This window comes from Haliotis cracherodii, unplaced genomic scaffold, assembly GCF_022045235.1.
Source record: "Haliotis cracherodii isolate W230 unplaced genomic scaffold, xgHalCrac1.p SCAF_4, whole genome shotgun sequence".
Taxonomy (NCBI): domain Eukaryota; kingdom Metazoa; phylum Mollusca; class Gastropoda; order Lepetellida; family Haliotidae; genus Haliotis; species Haliotis cracherodii.
In genome coordinates this window covers 45,146,067-45,169,929 of record NW_027266297.1, presented here as the reverse complement: position 1 = coordinate 45,169,929, position 23,863 = coordinate 45,146,067, and the positions used below count along the sequence as shown (strand labels likewise).

Sequence of the window (23,863 nt, the reverse complement as noted above, 5' to 3'; positions counted from 1 at the left end):
ATGTAGACGGGACTGAGACAGTTGCCATTGTCTGTTGAGCAGGAGGCGCTACAGGTGCTAGAGGTGTTACACAAGCTTTGGGTAGCTGTGCAAACCTGAGGTGCAAGTGGAGCATAATGCACCAGAGGCGCCAGTGTAAATTGCTGATAGGTAGGCGTCGGCATCTGAACAAAGGAAGGCGCATGCGCTTGCTGAAACATGACCTGAATACAAATCTGCATCCACGCCGTGTCCATGTAGGGCCCCGGCGGGAAGAGAGCTTGTGGTGCAGTGAGGAACCTGGGAGGAGCGGTTAGCAACTAGCCATGGGGGGCAGTCAGCACAGGTGACACGAGCAATGCCCCATTAGCAGCTACTGCAGGCAATGTTGAAGTGCCCGGAGGCACAGGCAATGTTGTCGTTCCCTGAGGTGCAAACATCATGAATGTAGCCGGTGGCGCCGTCATGGTAGAGATTCCTGAAGTAGTAGAGTCTATTAGAGGCGCCTTGAGGCACATAGGCAGGCACTGCTGAAGCCATAACTACAGTTGATGCCTGTGCTTTGTCCTTGACGCTCGGGTAGATGTAGCCATATTGCTCTGCGCTTGGGTCGGGTGAGGCGACTGCAGGATGTCAAAGGTCTCTATAGGCGTGGATAACGCCCAACATGAAGGTTGGGTAGTAATAACCATGGAAGTCTGCAACATGGACTCCTGGGAGTCCGACATCCTCTTGGAGCGCCGCTGAGATTGTTGAGCCAGGCGCTTGAAAGATATTTGCTGGTACCTGTTAAAATATGCGGGAGAAAGCAGTGAACAAAAGTTACACTTGAGCCCCAAAGTGCAGAATTGATAACAGTTTAAATACCGTGTGAGGATCTTTGATAGATTTGTTACCCCAGCAATTCGTACAACTCGCAAGCAGAAAATTGCAAAGCAATTTACGTTGAAGTTGTGAATAGAATAAGACGTGTAATACACTATAAACGGCATTAGATGGCTAAAGGTATTTATTCGCAATGCTAATACTGAGCCCACACTGAAATACAGAACTTACGCGTGACACTTAAGGATATTCAAGATGGCGGAATGGAACCTCAACATGTGAAAAACTTTTACTTTCATGAGCTAATATAAATATTATTGCATATAAACAACACCAAACCTTGATACCACCAGTCAAAGGGAGGGGTTGTTAGAAAGCTTGACGAACATGGGTCAAAGGGAGGGGTTGTTAGAAAGCTTGAAGACCATGGGTCAACCATGGGACCAATTTTGAAGCACAACTTGTCTGTCCAGTGACCAGAGTAATATGGAGATCCGTAACATCCCCACTTCTGGTAAGACGTGGCAGCTGATACTTTCTCTTCAGCCCATAACAGCTTCGTTTTCTGTCAAAAGTAAGCAGTAAATGCATTAAGGAATAATGCAGGAAAAGTTAAAATATATATACAGACAATACATATGATCTAGAATACACTAGGCTACACCATGAATATCACTTGAAAGGTGTTGCTGCAAAGAATGTCCACTCATCATTACAGAAGATTCTGTAAGACTAGATTTGCATTACGTGTCATCATATTGGTATGTAGTTGGATGAAGATGTGAACCTCTTCATCTCCTCCTGTTTACCACATCTACCACTACATGTGCTAAGGCTGCTTCTTGAGAGGATACTTCTTTCATGCAAGGTGAGGTCTTTATTGGGTAGCTCTACTACTGTATGTTTACATGTACTATATTGCATCTTGGCTACATTGGACCTGGGCACGGCATTGGGTAGAGGAGAAAATACTTAAAAAAACCAGGTAAGTCATATTCGTAATGTTCTCTTGTCACTTTGTGATATGTCCTTGATTTCCATCTGTGTGCCTACTTTCACATCTGTGTGCCTACATTTCCATGTGTGTGCCTACATTCCCATCTGTGTGCCTACATTTCCATGTGTGTGCCTACATTCCCATCTGTGTGCCTACATTAGCATGTGTGTGCCTACATTTCCATGTGTGTGCCTACATTCCTATCCGTGTGCCTACATTCCCATCCATGTGCCTACATTCCCATCCATGTGCCCACATTCCATCTCTTTGCCTACATTAGCATCTGTGTGCCTACATTAGCATCTGTGTGCCTACATTACCATCTGTGTGCCTACATTCCCATTTGTGTGTCTACATTCCCATCTGTGTGCCTACATTAGCATCTGTGTGCCTACATTCCTACCCGTGTGCCTACATTAGCATCTATGTGCCTACATTCCCATCTGTGTGCCTACATTAGCATCTGTGTGCCTACATTCCCATCTGTGTGTCTACATTCCCATCTGTGTGTCTACATTACCATCTGATTTAAAGACTTACAAAGATTAAGAATAAGCCAAGTGCTAGTTTGTTCAAAGCATATTAAACATGGTAGAATTACAAGCACAAGCAGTTATCAAAACAAACTTAACCATTCAAAAAATGTGAGAAAAGGATAGCAGTATCTGAACTAACTACCAGTATATGTAACTATTTGTCACAATAACTCCTAAAGCAGATACAAACCTAAATTAAACAAAAATGCATAATTGCTATCAAAAGGCAAATAGTATCTTGCATATATAATTATTTGCATTCAGACAGAACATAAATCTACAAGCACAACAATTCAAGCAAAATCAGTTTACTCATCAAAGATGCATGATCAGATTCAAATTTCTAAGACCAATGATGTGTTTTGATATTCTAAAAATGTTTTGTTCGGACACTCAATATCTTTTAAATTTTAGCATGACTGCAAATGATGTTTAACAAACACTAAATAAGTCCATCCTCATTTCTTGCAGTGCAACCCGGACTTTGACCTGACTATTCCATGCACTGATTAGTTCAATCTGCACACAGCAATAGTGTGGCCATTCACTACAGAAACCATAAGGGATGCAATTGGCCTCATAGAGACTGGTTCCTTTCACTATTTCCACTGGTCATCTTTATGATGTGTACAGATGAAATATTTTTTTCAGCCTCTTTCAGTTTTTTGACCAGCAGCCTACTTGGTACTTCGATCCCTTTCATTCATGCCAGTGCCAATAACATTGAACAGGGCTAGCAGATACATGTGTATCAGGTTTTCACGATTTGTCTCCCTGTTTGAAATCTGATTTGCACCTTGATATTTGTGAATGATAGTGTACCGCCTAAGTAAAATAGTTCTGTCTTTCAATAAAGTGATAATAAATCAATATTTTAAATCTAAACAATGACACTAGTGCTATTGAAGATAGCATCTATATACATCTATATACATAAGAGCAAGCCAACAAGGCAACAAGATAAAAGAGGAAAACTGTATTCACATGCATGAAATTGAATACAAAACATGCCTGTGACTTGCTGATAGTGAAAAGACTATACATAGTACCTGGACAAGTTTGAACTAAAGTCTGACTTTGTGATGGCCTTGTTTTATGCCATTCCATGCTCTCATGTCAGACTTGAATGGTCTCTCTATTATTCTCTTGCTACTAAGTTTAATAGCTTATCCTATTGGTATTGCACTTACTTTTGATGTGTACTGATGCAAATATTCAACTCAGTCATAGCAAGTGTTAACTCTACAAGTTACACATAGCAATACCTCTGCAGACATACATGTTGGCATAATTGAGAATTTCAGCTTCATCTATGCCCAATCCATAAAGCAAAGATGAACAATCTTCTCAACCAGATATGTCTCTATGACATGCAAGATCTATAGAAAAAGGAAGAAACACAATAGAGGGGTAGTGTTCTGGCATTTCAGCTATATCCTATAAGGTACATTTGTAAGTAGACAGCTCTACTAATATCTTCACTATTGAAATAGTCACTATGAACATAGATACAGAGAGATTATTATATGAGCATGTGTGTCATACTGATTTTACGAAACGTTTATCAATATTCTTGTATTTTCTCAGTGAGAGTGGGGTAATACATGAATTCTTACACAAGTTTCATAAAATCAGTATGACACACATGCAAGTGAAATAATTTTTTATAACCAATTATTTCTAAATACTTTTGAGCTCTCCTTCAGGAAGAAGCACTGATCACGGATGCCGCCTTAGGAAGCCACAATTGTCAAATGGCGTCAACAATTTTCAGCTATGACGTTGTTTCTAGTGTGACGTTGTTACATTACAATAAGATTCGAATGAAGTCACCAATGCCATCCGGATGACGAAAACAATACACTAACTACTGTGTGTGAAGTGGTATTTGCTCTAGTGCACATATGATATTTATTAACTTTGGGTAATAAATACCAGTATTAATGATCATTACTGTCAGTAGAATATACATTATAGGTGGTGCTGTTTTCAAGCATCATATGTATTGTTAACTGGTACATTCTTTTGATCAAGATGCTTCAAGGCACTGATTACATGATCATTCAAAGCTTACATTATGACATTATGACATTATACGAGATAGCTCAAAAACCTTGAACACATCTTCTGAAGTAAAGGAACACCCTAAAGTGATTCATAACTAAGATAAAAGCTAAAAACAGCTTCATCAATGTTGAAAGAAATGTATGCTCAAGGCTAACTGAGCTCGATTATATATCACTAGAGTGGTAGGTATAAGGTAGGTCACATGTAATACACTGTACCCTGATTTCATGCACTACCATATCTATACGTGAAGTAAGCAGTTAGCAGGATATTGGCATGAACACATCCCCGTCGTGATCATGGATACACAATCTGCCGTGTGCCAACCTTCTTCTACAATCTAGGTGAATCACTTTAGAAACATAATGTAATGAAGGAAGCAGCTACATGGACTGACGGACGGACGGACGGACACTCCCTGGTTAGACACAAAAGGGGCAAGCCATTCCACTTACTCGGGACATCCAGAGTGGTTTGATCTAGGAGCAAATGATACATCTGTTACTAGCAAATATTCCAAGTCTTTATACAACAATAAACAACATTCCTGTCGACCTGACATTGTGCAAGCGTGAAGCCAGCAGCGCTACCTCAATAACATGTTGTCAGTAGCAGCAACACAGATATAAACAATCAAACCTGATGACCAGAAAATATATTCTGGGCATTTTGTTTGCAAGTCATATGACCCAAACAAAATAACAATGCCTGAAAGATAACAATAGTGGAGACAATGTGACCCCTGATGATGGCATCACACAGAGGGGGAAGAAGAAGCTGTCCCCACAGTCATGCATCTCACACACATCCAGACAGATTACACAGGTAAGTCAAAGTTAGGCCGAACAAACAAATGAAAGATTAAGCATGAAACTTCTGAATTAATCCAGTGCTGTGCTATTATGTAACATCTGAATCAATACACAGCTCTGGTATTATGTATCATCTGAATCAATCCAGTTCTGTGGGATTATGTAACATCTGAATCAATCCTACTGCTGTGCTATTATGTAACATCTGAATCAACCCAGTTCTGTGGTATTATGTAACATCTGAATCAATCCTACTACTGTGCTATTATGTAACATCTGAATCAATCCAGTTCTGTGGCATTATGTAACATCTGAATCAATCCTACTGCTGTGGTATTATGTAACATCTGAATCAATCAACTTCTGTGGTATTATGTAACATCTGAATCAATCAACTTCTGTGGTATTATGTAACATCTGAAAGGAGTAAGATTGATTCAGTTGTCAGTAAGGGACCAGTTCAAAAGTTTGATGTCGTATAAAAAACTTCATTCCTTAAGTTTTGAGGCATATTCCCCCACACTCCAAAAAACTTGAGAAAATGTTTAAGTCTGGAGTTTTGTGGACTCACTCATTCTTGTGTTTTCCCCTGCTTTTTCAGAACGTTCATTGACTCAAATGTATTTACTAGATGTTGAAAATCATTTGTATGGTTTGTTTAAATATAATCTGCCATTCTATATTACACATTGCACTAGATGGACTTACCACTATTGTTGGCGATGAAAATAAAACCTACCTTGTGTAAAAACTGGATGTCTTGATGACAACTCCTAACAGCATATGAATGAAAACAGGATCAGTTTAGTTTTTGTTACTACATTCAACATTGAGAATTCAGGTAAGTGGATTTGGGCAGATGGAAAACTTGCAGAGCCATTAACCCCTACCCCTAAACTTAAGGAATAGAGATTTTTATCCAACATCAAAGTTTTGAACTGGTCTGTAATGATGTGAAGGATCCAGGCATATATAGGTACAAATACATTGCAGAAAGGTTCAATTGCTGCAAGATGTTTTTTGAAGCATACTCTGTGTCTAGTGAGAACTCCTGCTTTTACATCATGATCATGATCTACATAACATGGCAACATGTCATCAGTGATACCAGTCAACTGACTTACTTGAGTCTTCTACCTCAACATAAGATGTTTCCTCTAGATGGGGAAATGCATATCATATCACAGCATGTATGTTGTACTCTACTGTACGACTTCAAGTTACTATGAAATTACCAAATGTATCATGTGTCATCACGCGACATCACTGGTCTGCTTTCCCAAAGTTTCACAGATTACGTTTCTGATTTGGTATCAACATCTAAAATTTTGCTCATATCATCGGCATAATCACTATTTACTGGTTATTGAATAAAAGATCCCAAATACCATGAAACCTGAAGGAGAAAAACAAAAGAAAGAACTTAATGCAATAAAGAAAGTCTCACATGCAAACCTGCAGCACTCCTTTAAGGATTAGTAGCATTAGTAGGAAGAAATATAGGTATTTAGTTCAGTCTCTTCATTCCCGATAGTAGGAAGTAAGGTTTCCGTGAATACTTTTGTAACAGCCTCTATGCAAGGTAAGTCTGTGAACTTACTTGAAGTTTCTGGCATAGGTTTATCTACAAACCAAAATTATTTTGTTCATGTAAGATAACTACAAGTAGAATAGAATAGATGCTTTACACTACTCCAGGTAATATAAACAGATGATTACAATTATAACAGAAACATTTGACGTTAATGTTTTAATTTAGAATATGAATGAGCATGCACATTTAACTCAAATTAACAAAGTTGCAATATTTGGAATGTCTCTGTATACCACATCATCATAGATTTGTTTTCCATTACAAATTGTGGAATCTATTACTTGTTCAATCTGAATGTTACTCAACCAGAAACCAAACTACGTCGTATCTAACTTACTGAGGGGCACATCAAGCATGTGGACGTCAAGCAAGATGGTGGGTTGGGCTGGAGCTGCAGTGGGCAGGGCTTCAAGTACCCCAGTAGGAAGGGCTTATTGGAAACAGTAGCATAACTTTGACTTGTCAGTAACAATGCTTCTGCTTAGGAAGGTTTACACACAAATAATAAATTTTACATATGAAGAAACACATATTCATAGTTCATAGATACTCACTTATTGAGGATTTCAGGTATATTTTACATATGATAACAACATATTCAAAATTCATAGATACTCACTAATTGATGATTTCTGGTATATTTTCATATGAATTAACAAATTATTAATCTTTCATAGATACTTGCTTGTTGGTATACATAAGCAGGCAATAATCTTATGGAAATTTTCAAAAGCAGATTTCACAAGCAATTTTTCACAAGACCATATTTATTTCAGCAATATTATTGTTCTTACCGGACTTTGACTCTAAAATATGTTTTAAGATATTCTAATTGCATTCATGAACAGGTGTTTACAAAATGATTATTCAGTGGTGAGTTTGTTACAAGGTCTGACTATATCTGAATGTCCTTGAGAATGTATTGTTTAGTATGGTTTTAATTTCAATGCCACACAATTATCATGCTGAAACTTACTTGACCTCTCTGTTGTTTTATCACCTAAAACAAATAAGGAAAAACAAAAAAAAACTAAAGTAAACCCATCTGACTATGGTTCCCTTTATAATACAAAATTTTTATAAACTTCTTTAAATACCCAATGGCATATGACAAGGTGTCTGTCACTGCTTCTTGGGACACACTGGCAACCTTCCTATGGTAGTGATGACATCAATCCATGGTTCAACCCAGTGAACCTGCAAGGTAGCTTAATTATGCAGACTTCCAACATGAACTTCCTACACTAGACTTACGTCTGTGGCTATGTGCACACAACCACACGGTCTACAGCATGACGTGGAAGTGTGACAGCATGATGGTGAGACTGATGGAAGTGCACTTGGTGACAGCAGTGAGACACATATCTATAGCACAGCACACAACAATACATGTCGAAGCAAATTTATTATTAACATTTGAAGCTTACTACTGCTTGCTGTGCTTCTGATGCCTACAGTGTTGTATTTTGCATTCTGGTGATGATGATGTGTCAATAAGATGCTCTTGACGCTTGATTGAAGGGCAAACTCACCTGGGAAGAGCTTCTGGAGAACGTTCTTGGCCTTCTTGGTGGTGGGCACAAACATAAACTTGTGGATGTTGCTGATGACGTGTGTACCCACAAGCACAAAGCGGCCAAAACTTCGACAGTCAACACACCGGATTGAAATAGGTGGACAGTACATCTCATTCTCTGGCAGTTCCTGAATACACAGCATTTCTGTTTGTAATCTCATAATGTAAAGAACACATGACATCTAGAGTTGTGTATTTGATTGCTAAAGTAGAAATGTTTTATGGAACTCATTTGAAAACTACTTCCTGAAGGCTGTAAACATGTCATAATGGTGGGGCACTCACCACATCAAAGTACTTGACTGGAATGTTGAAGTTGGGATTCTTCTTGGTGTTGAGGATGATAGAAGACTGGAGGACATGGCCTGCACATTCAACATCAATCCGGGGGTGATCCACAGTCTGCAGCTGCACACGCTTCAGGTCCCTCACCCCCCAGAACAGCACCTGTACAGGGACAGACCTATCTGGATACAACACTCACACTCGATACAGCAACACTGAGACAGCTGCACACGCTTCAGGTCCCTCACCCCCCAGAACAGACTTGTACAGGGACAGACCTCTCTGCATACAACACTCACACTCGATACAGCAACACTGAGACAGCTGCACACGCTTCAGGTCGTACAATAAAACACTGCAGGGAGAATAAACCACGAGGAGCTGTCTTACATAAAATGTAATATGTCTTTATCCAAAGGGATTTGATAAGGTATGTATACCAAACAGAATAAACTGTAAATCTAAATGGATTATGAGTATTGTTATTTTCTAGTGCCATTATACTTTCGATCATGTTTATAATTAAATTAAAGTACTCACTTCTTGTCTTTATGGAGTCAGAAGATCCAGTGTTACAATACAACAACACTGAGAGAGCTGCACATGCCCCAGTACCCCATCCTATCAGAACACCCATAGAGGAACAGACATATGTTGATACAACACTGTCTGTTCAATTTTCCTCACTCATTCTGACCTGATACACGTATAGATGACCAACGTGAGTGTTAAGCAAGTGTTATATCCTTGGATAGAGACTAACTATGCTAAACCTTCTAAAGATTCCCAGACAGAAAAGGAACCCAGAACCCATGCTTGATGTGAGAGCTGACTAGAATTGGATCAAGTGGTTACCTCACACACTGCATCACTGAAACCTTGACCACAGTCAATGACATTTACAGGAAACAGATACAACTGTAATTAATATTATGTTCACATAAAAAATGTTCACTTACCCATTCATCAATTGTATTAACCATTTCATTTCCTCTAGGTATGTTAGATGTTGTAGATATGAAGGTTTCAATGTTTTATAAACTGGCTTGTAACAATTGGCACAAGTGAATTAGAGGAACAAGCACAGCACACCAGATCTCAGATTTGTTGTTTGTTTGTTGCTTAAGACCATACTAAGCAATATTCCTGCTATATGATAGCAGTCTGTAAATAATCCAGTCTGGACCAGTGATTGATATCATGAGCATCGATCCACACAATTGGGATTTGATGACATGCATCAACCAAGTCAGCGAGTCTGACCACCCGATGCCGTTAGTCGCCTCTTATGACAAGCATTGTCTCTTACAACAAGCATGGATTGCTGAAGACCTACTGACCTCAACTCTGTGCTTGCTGAGGATTGGTCGGATGCCCTTTGGAACAGGCATTATTGGTCCTCTGTCTTTGTCCTGATTCGGCAGCTCCATTGGGGGGAGGTCTTGGCCAGTCCTGTCACCAAATGGTGCCAACTGAAAGTAACAACAGCTGCCTGATAACATCCATCCAAACATGCCAACTCAATCTCACCCTTTTTTCATAATTATTTCATTTTTAACATCTATTTCATTTTATAATGACAATTCATACTTCATTAACTTCGCTGACGCAACTGATCTTGGTTTCAAGAAGACAACAGTATCTTTCTGAACGTATTTTGAACAATTACTGTGGTTAGAAAATGGCCATTTCAATGTTCCTTTCTTTCACTTATAAATACTGTTCATACATAACAGATAGTTAAAATATGCAATACTTAAGTCTACAACAGTAATATTGAACAAATAAAAACTGTGATGTTACTACAATTAAGATGTGCTCAGTACTCTATTTATACAAGCAAATTGCCATCTATATAAAAATAGTCTTGCTGAAATGTTTGCACTGACTAGTTCAGTTATGAAAAGTAAGTTTATAAGAAAAGGTTAAATGTGAGTAAAATGTTTGTAACATAACAGTCTGACAACAAAACTAACGTGTTGTGTTAACTACAACAATTCATTGCCTGTGCATTGTGAAACCCAGGAAAAGGTTTACAGTTGATGACATGATATGAAAGCCTTTTCGGCATCACAGACATTAATATACTCACCAACTGTTTCATAATTAATCATTACATATATGTTAATTCTCAAACTGAATACCATGTGCCAGAACTTTATCCCTTATGAATAGGTGGGATTAATAAAGTCACATCTAATTTCGTGCTTAGAAAAAAGTATACGATTCACTTCCACTTCTTTCAACTGTGATATCATACAATTCATCTTACTAGTTGAGAAAACAAGTTTACTTATAACTAGAATGAATTTTGCAACAAAGAAGACTCATATTTATGTGTAAGATTAATCATAAATAATTTGCACGACGTTTAAGATTCTAACCTGGAACATCTTAATAATTTGCATGATGTCTGCAACCCTTTCAAATGTGTACATTAGTTCTATAAATATGAAATCATGTTATATGTTGATATTGTTTGATGACATATGTAGGCTACTTTCCCACATGAGACAAACTGCTGAAAGAAAGCATGGATGTTATAAACAACACACCTTGGAAGGAACAGTTTTGCTGTAGATGTGATATCATGATGCAGATACAAACAAAACAGAAGCTTACAAGCCTGCTGAAATCAAACTGTGGGAGATTGCACATAAAGAAGCCTATTTCAAACAAAGATAACACTGCAGACCTGTCCCTGCCACACATTATTTAGTGTTTCAGAAGGGCACTAAAGCGAGTGATGATGAAGTCCTGAATAAAACTTCCTATGTAGAAACTGACCGAGGGAAGCAAATACAGCCCTCATCCTGGGTATTATGTTCCCCAGGAACCAATACTCCTGGTATATCGATTTCCCCAGAACTAATGTTCAGGGGGGAATCTATTTACTCTCACTTTTACAGATGTATAGGAAAACATAACTTACAAAGTATACCAGTAATTAAGCTGAGGAAACAACCCAAACTGTATTTTTTAATCAGACATAAAATGAAGCATGGGAACTCATCTTTGAATATATGAATTACATAAAAATATATTTCATATCTTCACAAAGTTTTTGACATAAAAGGTTTTCAGGGAAAATACCACCTACAAAACACTTATAAAAAATTCATTGGTGTTGAATTCATTGGAGCTGAATGAAATAGTCAAATAGAATGAATCTAACACTCAAACGACATGCTAAATTGCTGAGATTTCATTTCCTATTTTTTGGTGTCTGGCTTGCAATGTTATCTAGTTTGAGTGTTGGACAGTGATCTGCATGTGTGACTATACCCTTACTGTCTTCCTGGCATATAGCGGGGTACGATAGGCACTCCGCAGGTCACGCTCATCAAATGGGTACTAAACAGAGGGAGGGATACACAGACGGGTTAGACATGGACACAACGACACATCATACATCCTACCTTTATACTCTGTAGGTAAGGTGGCCTCTCATACAGCTGGTTTAGATGGCTACTCTATTTATTGCATAGACAAACTCAATGTCAGTGTCTGTTATTTGTGTCTGTGCTGCAGTCACTTCATAAACATCTTTACCATAGAAGTAAACTATAGCCAAGTGACAACTGTAACTGTATGTTATCAAACACATCATGTATGTACTCTTTAGAGAGCAAAACACAAATGAGACTTGGTGTAAAATGTCTTAGCAATGCATGTTGACTATGTATCCTTATTGTGTGGCACCTAAATAAACAATATGCCAGCTGTGGACAAGTTGCAGAGTTCGCAATATTTACTTGCTTACCAATTTGATATTGCGATTTGTTAATACATATACTTCTAGTGTAAGCAAGGTTCATTGATTGAGCAATTTGTACACATAACTTGTTTTTTCTCTTAAAACATAGTATGTGTTGCACTGGTAGCATATATCTCTTTACACAATATTATAGGTTTATGTGACCAGACCAACAAGCTTCCAGCAGTGTTGAAACTAAACTTATTCCCTTATTAGTATATAGAAAACAGTTGTCAAATATAGTATTTAAAACCAGATTTACTTCTTTTTTTTATTGTATAAGATCAAAGTAATGTGTTTCATAAAATACCAAAATCACTAATGTTTTCTTGGTTCTATGAGACACAAGAAATGTTACCCATACAGAAATTCCTGTATTACTGAAACAAAGATGCAGGGTCAGCATATTCTCTGTTAGTCTGTCATACAGACCCTGAAACAAATATGTCCAATATGGCCCATGCAAGTCTATAATGTTTGCAAGTCTAGATTACTGCAGTATCAGGAAAATAAACAGAGTCTCTGGGCTCCTTTTTATTACGTTTCATTAATATAATTTAACAACTGTTTTAATCTGTAAAATATGTATATTTGAGAGACTTGATGTGAGTCAGGTTCTCTGGATGACCATTAGCCTACACACAATATTTATCAATGTATGTGAGAGTAAGCGGACGGACACCAGCATGGAGACTCATCAAGCAGTTGTACTGACATAGGAACTATGACAATCATCTACATTACTGCTGGCTAGATGGTGAATAATGTGAAAAAATAAATTCACTTAAGCACACAATTGTAACTAAATTTTGTACACAGATTACTTAGCTCATTTCTGTGGGTGAAGGAAAGTGACATGCTTTTCCTATGACTGGAACACAAACTGGGCTGGATGTGGTTGGAACCTGACTAGCATTTACTGTTCCTGTGTAGCATACTGACATTTAGTGGGAGGTTAGGCTATATACATACACTCGGATTGCCTTTGGCCTTGTGTTTTATCTAAAGGAAAGATTACAAAAATAACATCCTTTATTCAAAAACATATCTTGTTTAATGTAAAGAATGTCATGGGCCATGTTTGCTATGTGACTTGAAGCTGTTGCACTGTGCCTTGGAGCATAGGTACGACTAACCTCCTACCGGGGGATGACGTCCCTTCCTACTCATCTTCCAGATCTACTTACCTAATTTGAAAAGACTTTGTGAGAAAAGAAGTTCAACATTTACATGTTAGGTACTGAAGCTCACCTCATTTGCACTAAGCCTGTTGGCACGATAGAAATCAAATAATGAATGACTTTCCACATCATGATAAAGTCCCTAAACAATGTAAGAACCATGCCAAAGGCCAAATAACAATAGTTTTGACAATGTGTCCAACCATGTTGTTTTATTTTGATTAATTTTCTACCATCAAGAGATAGGATTTGGTAAAAGATCACAGCATTATGTACATTATTAACATGAAAACACTAGTGATCATTGTTAATAATTATAGCATTAACTCCATTACATCATTGCTATAAATTCTGTATTTGCAACCACACTATAAATTAATCTTCAGATTTTCAACAGAAGTCCGCTTCACTGACCACTAGATTCAACTAGTTGTTCCTGCAATAGCACCAGTAGCCTAACAGCTCTACTGTGCGGGAAAAAACTCACTTCTTTCAAAGACATCTAACAAAAACAAAAACATCCTCTACCTCTATTACATCATTGCCAGAAAATACCAAAGGAAACATGCAGGTTCTGCTTCAAGCAGACGTCCTGCATAGTTGACAGCAATCCTATAAACCGCCTGTGATTCCATTTCATATTACTGTTTCAAAACCTTGGGAGATAATTACCTTGGAATCACCCTTAGAGGACTTGAAATCCAGTAGTTTGATGAATCAGTCAAATACGTGATACCTTCACTTGTATTATCATTATATTTGCTGATATTCAAAAGATGAAGAGTTCTGTTTTAACGCAAAATTTGAATTAGACATCATTTCCAGTCTTATTTCTCTTCCGAATGTGACATCATCTGACACTCAGTAGCTAGTGATCTATGAAAGGTGTACTCACCTTCTGTTGCTGGGACAAGTAGCAGTGGATTAGTTCTTAGCCCTGTGTCCAGGAGAGAGCGTAATGTAATGGAAGTCCAGTTAGGAGCATGAGTAAGACTCAAATTGTCAAGAGCATGGTGTTCACAAACTCTAGCTGTTGTAGCCATGGACAATAGGAAGGCAGCTTTACGAGACTTTTGGAGTAATGTGGTATTGGCGAGAGGTTTGTATGGATCAGCTAAGGGAGTTGACAAGACGACAGGCAAGTTCCATTTCGGGAAGATACAGGGATTTCGAATATCTTCTCAGAGACAAGATTGCATGAGCATGAGGACAGGATGACTCCCGATTGACAATCTGTCGTGGTGTAGGACAGGATGGAGGGCACATCTGTAACCTTCGATCGAACATGTCTGAATTTGTTATCCTGTCGAAGAGTAGTTGTGGTAACCGTACAACTGTCAAGAAAGTCCCGGGGAACACGTGTGAGAACTGTGCAGTAGTCGGTTTGACCTCACAATGGTAGAAGACTGGTAGTCTTTGTGGTCGACATGGTCTGAGCGGGAGCCCTATGGGACTTTAGATGAACCCATGCTCTTAGGCTGAACCTCAGTTCTCCGTGGGTCCAATGGGATATCTAGATGGTCGTGCAGACTGTGTGGGGACAGCTGTCAGGGGAGGGTTAAAGCATGGTTGCCACAACCCAGCTGGTAGTCTGGAGGTTGTGCAACTGAGACGCTGGAAGACGAAGATGGTCTGGGTTCAACTGGAAATATTTCCGCATGCGACCTCTTGGCCAGGGAATTCTTCTAAGCCTGTAAGGTCTGAGCCTGCTTTAACTGGTCGACCTCCGATGTTAATGCTGATAGACGGGAGATAAGGAAGACTTCCATGGATGCCTTCTGCTGTGCAAAAAGTTTCTCCAACATGCTGATTGGAAAACCATGAAGCTGAGTTCAGCTGAGGAGTTGTCGGGGTAGAAGGTGTCATTATAGACGCCGTAGTCTCGAGAGTGGATGTGTCAGACAAGGACATGATGGCTTCAACTTTCTTCTAAGCAGCCTCCTTACACTTGGCTTAAGTGAAGGAGGCATCTAGCTTCGAGAAAGATGTCTTGGCGAGATGAGTGCAAACTCCTCTGCACTTCCAGCAGAAATTATGTGAGTCCCCAGTGACGATAAAATTTCCACACTTCTGACATGGGGCGGGAAAGACATTGCCATAACAGATGAAAAAATCGAAAACCAACCACAGAAGATCCTCTGTAATCCAGTAATTTGATTATATAAAACATTTTTTAATGCTAATACTAAGTACTGATAGGATACAAGTTAAACAGTGTGGTAACATAACCAGGTGCTAGAGTAAGCTAAACTATAGCACATACAGGAAAGAAGTAAAATGTTTCCCGCCTTTGTGCACAGAAGAACTGTCCGTACTATTGCAGAAACAACTAGTTGTGTGTAGTTGACAGTGAAGAGGACTTCTGTTGAAAATCTGAAGATAAAGTTATAGTGTGGTTGCAGACAAAACACAGGATTTATGGCAATGATGTAATAGAGCTAGAGGAATCGCAAGAATGTGTGTGTGGAACTTCCAACAATGTCACAAGGGTCTTGTTGAGTCCCACATATGTATCATACTACACAAGACATTCATAGAGGAGACATGTGATAATGTGACACACAGGTGCCCATAAACTTTTACCAGGTTTTACTCCAATATGTTGAATATGACACAACAGTGAGAAAACAGTTTTGCTCTAAATTCTTGTAGTAGCATGATGATAGCACCATCGATATATAACAATAAACACAATAGGACAGATATCTCAATGAAGTCCTTAGAACAAACACACATATGTCATTCAGCAAAATTAATTCTACTACGCAACACTGGACTATATCTTTCTGTTTAACAAGATGGAATGCTTCGATGCAGTGACTACGTGAGGTTATGCATCATCTGTAGCTACCAGAGGGAGGTGTTAATTATGGTATGAACACAACATGCAGGCATGAGGTTATCACATGGTTCAGGTCCTGTACACACAATCCTACCTGCTGTAGTCTCACACTTGCATAGGACTTGAAACATGTGACAAATGTGAATGGGTAAAATAACATGTATTTCTTATGCACTGTTTTTAGATGAAATGTATCACTGAATGGTAAAGATTCTGCTAAATTTCGGTTTGTTGTTTTAACAGATGATATTTTACCCAATACAGGAACACAGGGGATGCCACCAGACAATACTGTTCTAAACGGAGACTACCCACCAAAAGCAGCTGCCTAGTCTACTGCATGTGAAGGTAGCAGGGATGCTACTCTAGACAACGCAGGCAACTACACAAGACTGGTTGTCCACTTGCTAATAACACCTATCTTATGCAAATATTCTCTTAATGCAAAGCATTGGTTACATTTTGTTTTCACAAATTGATATATAATATAATAAGAATGTGATATTAATGACATATCAAACTCGCTTTTGATAAAAAAAACATTAAAATATTTGCTTTATATTCCTCTTAACTTTGACATTGAGAATTAAGTGAAAGTACTGAATAATAAAATTCAGTTTAGGTAATACAACTTGATAGCTGTCTATTATGGTAGGAAACAATAACATGTAGATTCTTCTACAAGAAGCAGCTAGTCTTCAGTGTAATGATGACCACCACCACGGCTACTACTGCAGGTCAGCTACCAGCACCATGCTTGACACACATTGTTATTATTACCTGTAGGAGTTCAAACGCTGACAGCAGCTCTCCTGCCTCGTCCGGACCACGCCTCACATCCCACCACTCCAGGCGAGGGGGGAACTTGGGCCCGTCATACTTCTCATTGCTCAGTTTCACCACAGGTTTACAAAGGGCTCTGCCAATGAACTCAGATTTTCCCTGAAAACGTAGAATTTCATGGTTTTAGAAAAAGCATGTTAATGTTTTGTCAAGTAGAATTGCAACAAGTGCATTCTTAATTCCTGAAAACAATAAAATTGATAAAAATATGGTATATTGAATTTATTGAGATCCTAGAGAATAGCTACATTTGTAGACACATATTTATCAAAGCCATTCAAGCTACAAGAAAGAAGTGAGAAAGTCATTTAACCTACTGTAGCTGTAAACAGAGTGAACATAGTAATTACAGTCATGTTTGCTTTTAGATTTAAGCATTACCCACTTTCCTTGAGATATTTGATAATCATCTTTCTTAAACTGACCTTGAAAAGGACCTACTTACCTCTCAGTATCTGGTATTTCTAGAGATAATGTTTAGCTAATACTGTAATACATGGGTATTCAATTGTGATGTAGTTCTCATCTCCTGCTACTGACAACATAGAGTACCACAGGGAAAGCATGTCATACACAACAGCTTACTGTGACACAGAGTGTTGAGTTTAGCCAACGTAGTCTTACAATGACAATGTACACACAAGGCTCAGATATTCCCATTGGTCCACATGCAAAAGAGTTGAGAGTGACAGCAGCTAGCAGGACAAAACATTCTGTGAACATCTCATCGTTCAGTTTACCCAGGAAACTCAGATGATACTTTACCACAACATGTTTAGTTTCATATGTTTTACTTCCCATGGACATTTAACAAAGTGTATGTGTACAACGTCGATTTATAGACACTTAAAACACTGAAACATTTATTGAATATTTAGAGCCTCAAAGCTTTGCAGGTGTCTTTATTGTAACTCAATTATCATGTCAACACATGTAACGTTCAGAAAAATGGGTTTTTGACTTATTTCATCGTGTATTGCAGTACTAAAATGTGAAATATTAAACCTGTCTTGTTATCCCTACATTCAATATTATAGTGGCACAGAACTACCATATTTTGTGAAGTGTCCGCTACAAATTGCAGTATGGTTTTGTGATTGTTAGCGGGTTATTTGTGAACAACAGTGTTACATTGACGATATCCTGACATCCTCCAACCTGGTTTACGTGAACTGTGGCTCTACATGGCCTACTGTGTGACTCGCCATTTTCTCGCCAATACTCTAGAGGAGTTTCTTTCAAAACTGTTTTACTTCCTTGATTTTTCTGGAATTTGGCAAATATCCACTGTACATATCATTTTAAATTTCTGCTTGTGTCAGACTCTACACATATATCATGTATCATAACATTTAGAATATTCATATAATACATTAAAATTGGTTAAATTTTCAAGCCTGAAAAGCACAAATCTGCATGAATCTCTTCTGCAAAACTGAAGGATATGGATCTCCTAAAACTTCAATAATATCCTCACACTCTTGAGGGATGCCTGGTATGTGCTTGATGCCTCCTTTCGAACAATTATGTCAGGACGTTCTTACATGTCAAGTGAATGTTGTTTGGTTGTTGTTTAACACTACACTCAGCATTATTTCAGCTACGTGACGGTGGTCTGTAAATAATTGTGTCTGGAACCAGACAACCAGGGAATTGGGATATGATGACATGCATCAACCAAGTCAGCAAGACTGACGATCCGATTCAAATAGTCACCTCTTACGACAAGCATGGTCGCTGAAGACCTAATCTAACCCGGATCTTCACGCGTGTGAGTGGGTATAATCAATTGCTGCCAGTGTTGGTAGAGTTCACAGTAGCACCCTTCATGCTTATGAGATTAGATCATGCAAGTGTTCTGCATCAGATCTGAAATACAACTCCAATCAGTAGAATGAACACAGCGATGAGGTAGCAATGAAGAATACATGTGTCTTGCAATATCACTGTGTACCAACAGACAAAACCTAGAATATATCTCCCTGTGCCCATCAAACACTACCTTAACGTAATATCACTGTGTTGATACCTAGAAAACATCTACCTGTGCCCCTCACAGACGATACCTAGAAAACATCTACTTGTGCCCATCACAGACGATACCTAGAAAACATCTACCTGTGCCCATCACAGACGATACCTAGAAAACATCTACCTGTGCCCACCACAGACGATACCTAGAAAACATCTACCTGTGCCCCTCACAGACGATACCTAGAAAACATCTACCTGTGCCCACCACAGACGATACCTAGAAAACATCTACCTGTGCCCACCACAGACGATACCTAGAAAACATCTACCTGTGCCCATCACAGACGATACCTAGAAAACATCTACCTGTGCCCACCACAGACGATACCTAGAAAACATCTACCTGTGCCCCTCACAGACGATACCTAGAAAACATCTACCAGTGCCCCTCACAGACGATACCTAGAAAACATCTACCTGTGCCCACCACAGACGATACCTAGAAAACATCTACCTGTGTTCATCACAGACGATACCTAGAAAACATCTACCTGTGCCCACCACAGACGATACCTAGAAAACATCTACCTGTGCCCATCACAGACGATACCTAGAAAACATCTACCTGTGCCCACCACAGACGATACCTAGAAAACATCTACCTGTGCCCCTCACAGACGATACCTAGAAAACATCTACCAGTGCCCCTCACAGACGATACCTAGAAAACATCTACCTGTGCCCACCACAGACGATACCTAGAAAACATCTACCTGTGTTCATCACAGACGATACCTAGAAAACATCTACCTGTGCCCGCCACAGACGATACCTAGAAAACATCTACCTGTGCTCATCACAGACGATACCTAAAAAACATCTACCTGTGCCCGCCACAGACGATACCTAGAAAACATCTACCTGTGCCTGCCACAGACTATACCTAGAAAACATCTACCAGTGCCCCTCACAGACGATACCTAGAAAACATCTACCTGTCCCCCCCACAGACGATACCTAGAAAACATCTACCTGTGCCCACCAAAGACGATACCTAGAAAACATCTACCTGTGCCCACCACAGACGATACCTAGAAAACATCTACCTGTGCCCGCCACAGACAATACCTAGAAAACATCTACCTGTGCCCACCACAGACGATACCAAGGAGACATCTACCTGTGCCCACCACAGACCATACCTAGAAAACATCTACCTGTGCTCATCACAGATGATACCAAGGGGACATCTACCTGTGCCCCTAACAGGCGATACCTAGAAAACATCTACCTGTGCCCCTAACAGATGATACCAAGGAGACATCTACCTATGTCCCCATACAGACACTACCTAAAAGACATTTCCTTGTGTCCCCCACTCTCAGCTATCATTCCCAGCAGTGTTCTGCCCCTGCTTACCACTTTGTCCTGATCAAATATTTCCACAACGATGGTTGGTGGGTCATCCACAATTTCCTCCATAAGCCCATACACCTCCACCTCCTTGATGATGAGCATTTCGTCCCAAGTGGGACTCAGGGTCTCCTCTATCACCTGAGTGCATGCACTCTGGTCAGCAAAGGCAATACGGGCAAATGGATCAGACAACCCAGAAGCATCTGAACCAATCAGCTGTCTTGCCTGGTACATGTGACAGCGCAGTTGGAACACCTGCTTTTCTGCAATGGCAAAATATTCAAAACAGTTTGCTATGGCAAATGGCAGTTTCTAACATTGATATTAAATGAAAGTAGTCTTTGGGATAAGCTGAATGAAATTGAGTATGTATGTGTTTTGGAGATAATTTCTTTCGTATCCTTTGAACCATTTAATTGTGGTTACTTTCAACATGTTTCTTAACAGTGTGTTACCTTTGTAGTGCACAAAAGGTGGTGGGTATCCCTGAGGTTTGCAGGACAGCTTGAGAGGCTTGGTCTCCTCGTAGCCTCCTGGAAGGCCCTTCAGATAGTCCTTCTTGTGTTTGGTCAGCCCAAGCCACAGGTACAGCTGTAGCTTGGCCTGGATGTTCCAGCCGGCCTGGCCCTCTGCCTTCTTCCCTGGCAGCTGTATACATAAACACAATCACTTGTGGTACTTTCTGCACATAATGAGCATCAAGCAATCAGGTCTTCATCATGTCCTCATGTGTGACCGAGTGATCGAGTTAACAGCAGCAGTTCCGCAGCCAGTTAATGTTAAACTGTAACTCTCCATAAATATATGCAGAAAATGTATTGAGACATACTCAGCGTATAGAAGAAGTGAACTCACCCTGAGAAGCATTGTCTGGACCTTGCCACAGAATTTGCCCCTCTCCTCGTCCACAATGGAGTAGATGATGTCCCGAGACTTCACCCGCTGGTATGCAACACGCTTCTGTCCAGCGATCATCCACACAAACATGTCGGGCACTGCATGCTGGGGCTGCAGGACAAACAGACAATGAAAGTTAGCAAGGCAGCAAAAGTGCTATCTCTTCTTATACTATGTTACAAAGAGGGATAAACACAATCTACTTCAAGGGAATACATACCTCATTCATGAGATTACGCAGTTTGGAGAGGTACTGGTTTGCACTGCGCATCTTTTCCCTCATATTGGTCTTGGTTACAGTGGCCTTCATTGTTCTGGCCAGAGTGGACTGTTGATCCTGCAATCAACAAAGATATTGTCCGTGTGTGTATCCGAATCATTTATCACTCTCAATACAAGATATACTAAATCATGCTTTAAAATAGCAATGTGGCAAAGCTTGAAGCAACTTAGGGCCAAATGATAAAAGACTGGGAAGCGACAGTTCAAGTTTGATGGTTTTCAGTACTAATGTCAAAACAACAGGGAGATAACAATATAGGGGCAATTTCAACTTGATCATGAAGCCTAAGTATGTCTATTTATTAGTCGTGTAACGATATGGAGATACAGTATTGAATCACGATACGAGGCCCACAATACAATACATCGATTTACGACCCCTGTATTGCGATACATTTGATACATTTTATTGCAAGCTATATTGGTGTAATGATAACACATTGAACCTCCAGCATATGCTGCTTTTCTAGTATTTCATGGTTGGACATAAATGACATAACATTCACAGCGCACTCTACCAATATGTTTCTGCCCTACAATATTCCATCTTTGATCTCAGAAATGTAATAACAAATTATTCAGGGTTGTGATTCACCTGCAAAATGTAAGAATATCTATATTTCGAGTAAAGGTATCGGGACACAAATCATATCGCACCCATATTATCAGGATACGTATCGTGCGCGACCCCATGAATCATTACACCTCTACTATACATAGACCCAATATCTTTCCAAAATCTGCCAACTTCTAACCATGACAGACATGATTGCATAAACTTGTATGCGAGTAACCTTCAGCAAATATTAATCATTTTGAATATACAACCATTCAATCAACGTGTTATTTTCAGGTTGACCATATATCTGCAAAAAAGGTTTTAGCCTATAAGACAAAGTTCCTGCCATACCATCTCTCTGACTAAGAGCTTGTGCCTCTCCTTGTCCAGCTTAGTCTTGGCTGCCGACCCCCCTGCTGTGCCCTTCACCAGAGACACAAACTTGGAGCACCCCTGTCCAAGCTCCTCAAACACACCCCTCAGGCGTCGCTCAGGGAAGGGTGTCTCCGACTTGATCATGTCGTGCACCTCGGTGATGCCAGCTTCCTGTAGAAGGTCATATACCTCAGTGAGCAGGCCACAGAGAAACAAGTGGGACACACTTTATACTCAATGTAAAACACAATTGGAATATCAATAACATATTTATAGTAAACTTTTGATGTTATCTTGAAGGGATATCACCTTCATAGTGTTAATTAGAAAAAAGTCCATAGATCTGGAGTACATTTTCACTTCACTCAATACTGAATATACACTCATATATTCAAGCAGAATACACTTAGTTGTGGCTATTAATGTACATAACCTTTGGATAGATAGACTTTGGGAACATAGTATTTATTTCATATCAAATATTAGGTGAGTAAAATATGATATCACCCACATGAAAGAACCTGACAGATTGCCTGACCTACCAGTTTCTCAACAACTTTCTCTATGATGTTGCAGTTGTACATCCTCCTGCGGTGGTCCTCAAACAGCTCTTTGATGTACACACATGGCTTGTCCTCGTAGTAGGGAAGGTGGTAGTAGCACTTGTCCCGGGTCACTGGCTTGGTCCCTGGGGTCATACTCTGCCACTTGGGGATCTCCATGCGAGAACCAGATTCATCTTCAGAATCACTGTCTTGCACAGGTTCATCACTGTCACTGCTGCTACGACTGTTGCGACTGGGTGGGTTGTAACCATCCATGACATTGCCTGCATTACCTGAGGGAAAGGAAATGATTTCATATTTCAATGAATTTGTGTTACAAAATATTATAGTCCCTATAGCTTACCCAATAAGAATATAACAATAACAAAAACTCTTCTATGTAGAGGCCACAAGTGACTGTTGATTGTGCTTGATGCATGCAGTATCTTTGACTTCACCTAAAGATCATCCTCGATCATTATGACAATAAAGTCACATAGTGGCCTTGGTGTATGTGAAGA

The 23,863-nt window shown here is 39.4% G+C and overlaps 1 protein-coding gene across 8 annotated transcripts in view; it reads right to left on the bottom strand.

The window, feature by feature from the left end:
* Positions 1–23,863, bottom strand: part of LOC139480297 (otoferlin-like) — a 216,407-nt gene that overhangs the window by 92,245 nt on the left and 100,299 nt on the right. For 3 of the 8 annotated variants that reach the window (XM_071263351.1, XM_071263349.1, XM_071263350.1), the window contains 14 exons: positions 23,340–23,635; positions 22,774–22,968; positions 21,802–21,918; positions 21,540–21,692; positions 21,140–21,332; positions 20,688–20,947; positions 17,232–17,393; positions 11,963–12,025; positions 10,012–10,143; positions 8,672–8,833; positions 8,343–8,514; positions 7,787–7,810; positions 7,148–7,240; positions 6,817–6,840 (listed from right to left, as the gene is read on the bottom strand). In XM_071263351.1, the coding sequence (XP_071119452.1) occupies positions 6,817–6,840; positions 7,148–7,240; positions 7,787–7,810; positions 8,343–8,514; positions 8,672–8,833; positions 10,012–10,143; positions 11,963–12,025; positions 17,232–17,393; positions 20,688–20,947; positions 21,140–21,332; positions 21,540–21,692; positions 21,802–21,918; positions 22,774–22,968; positions 23,340–23,635 (2,046 nt within the window). Of the gene's footprint in view, positions 1–6,816; positions 6,841–7,147; positions 7,241–7,786; positions 7,811–8,342; positions 8,515–8,671; positions 8,834–10,011; positions 10,144–11,962; positions 12,026–13,400; positions 13,431–17,231; positions 17,394–20,687; positions 20,948–21,139; positions 21,333–21,539; positions 21,693–21,801; positions 21,919–22,773; positions 22,969–23,339; positions 23,636–23,863 lie in introns of all 8 variants that reach the window. The other 5 variants (XM_071263353.1, XM_071263352.1, XM_071263354.1 and 2 more) reach the window with 3 other exon arrangements.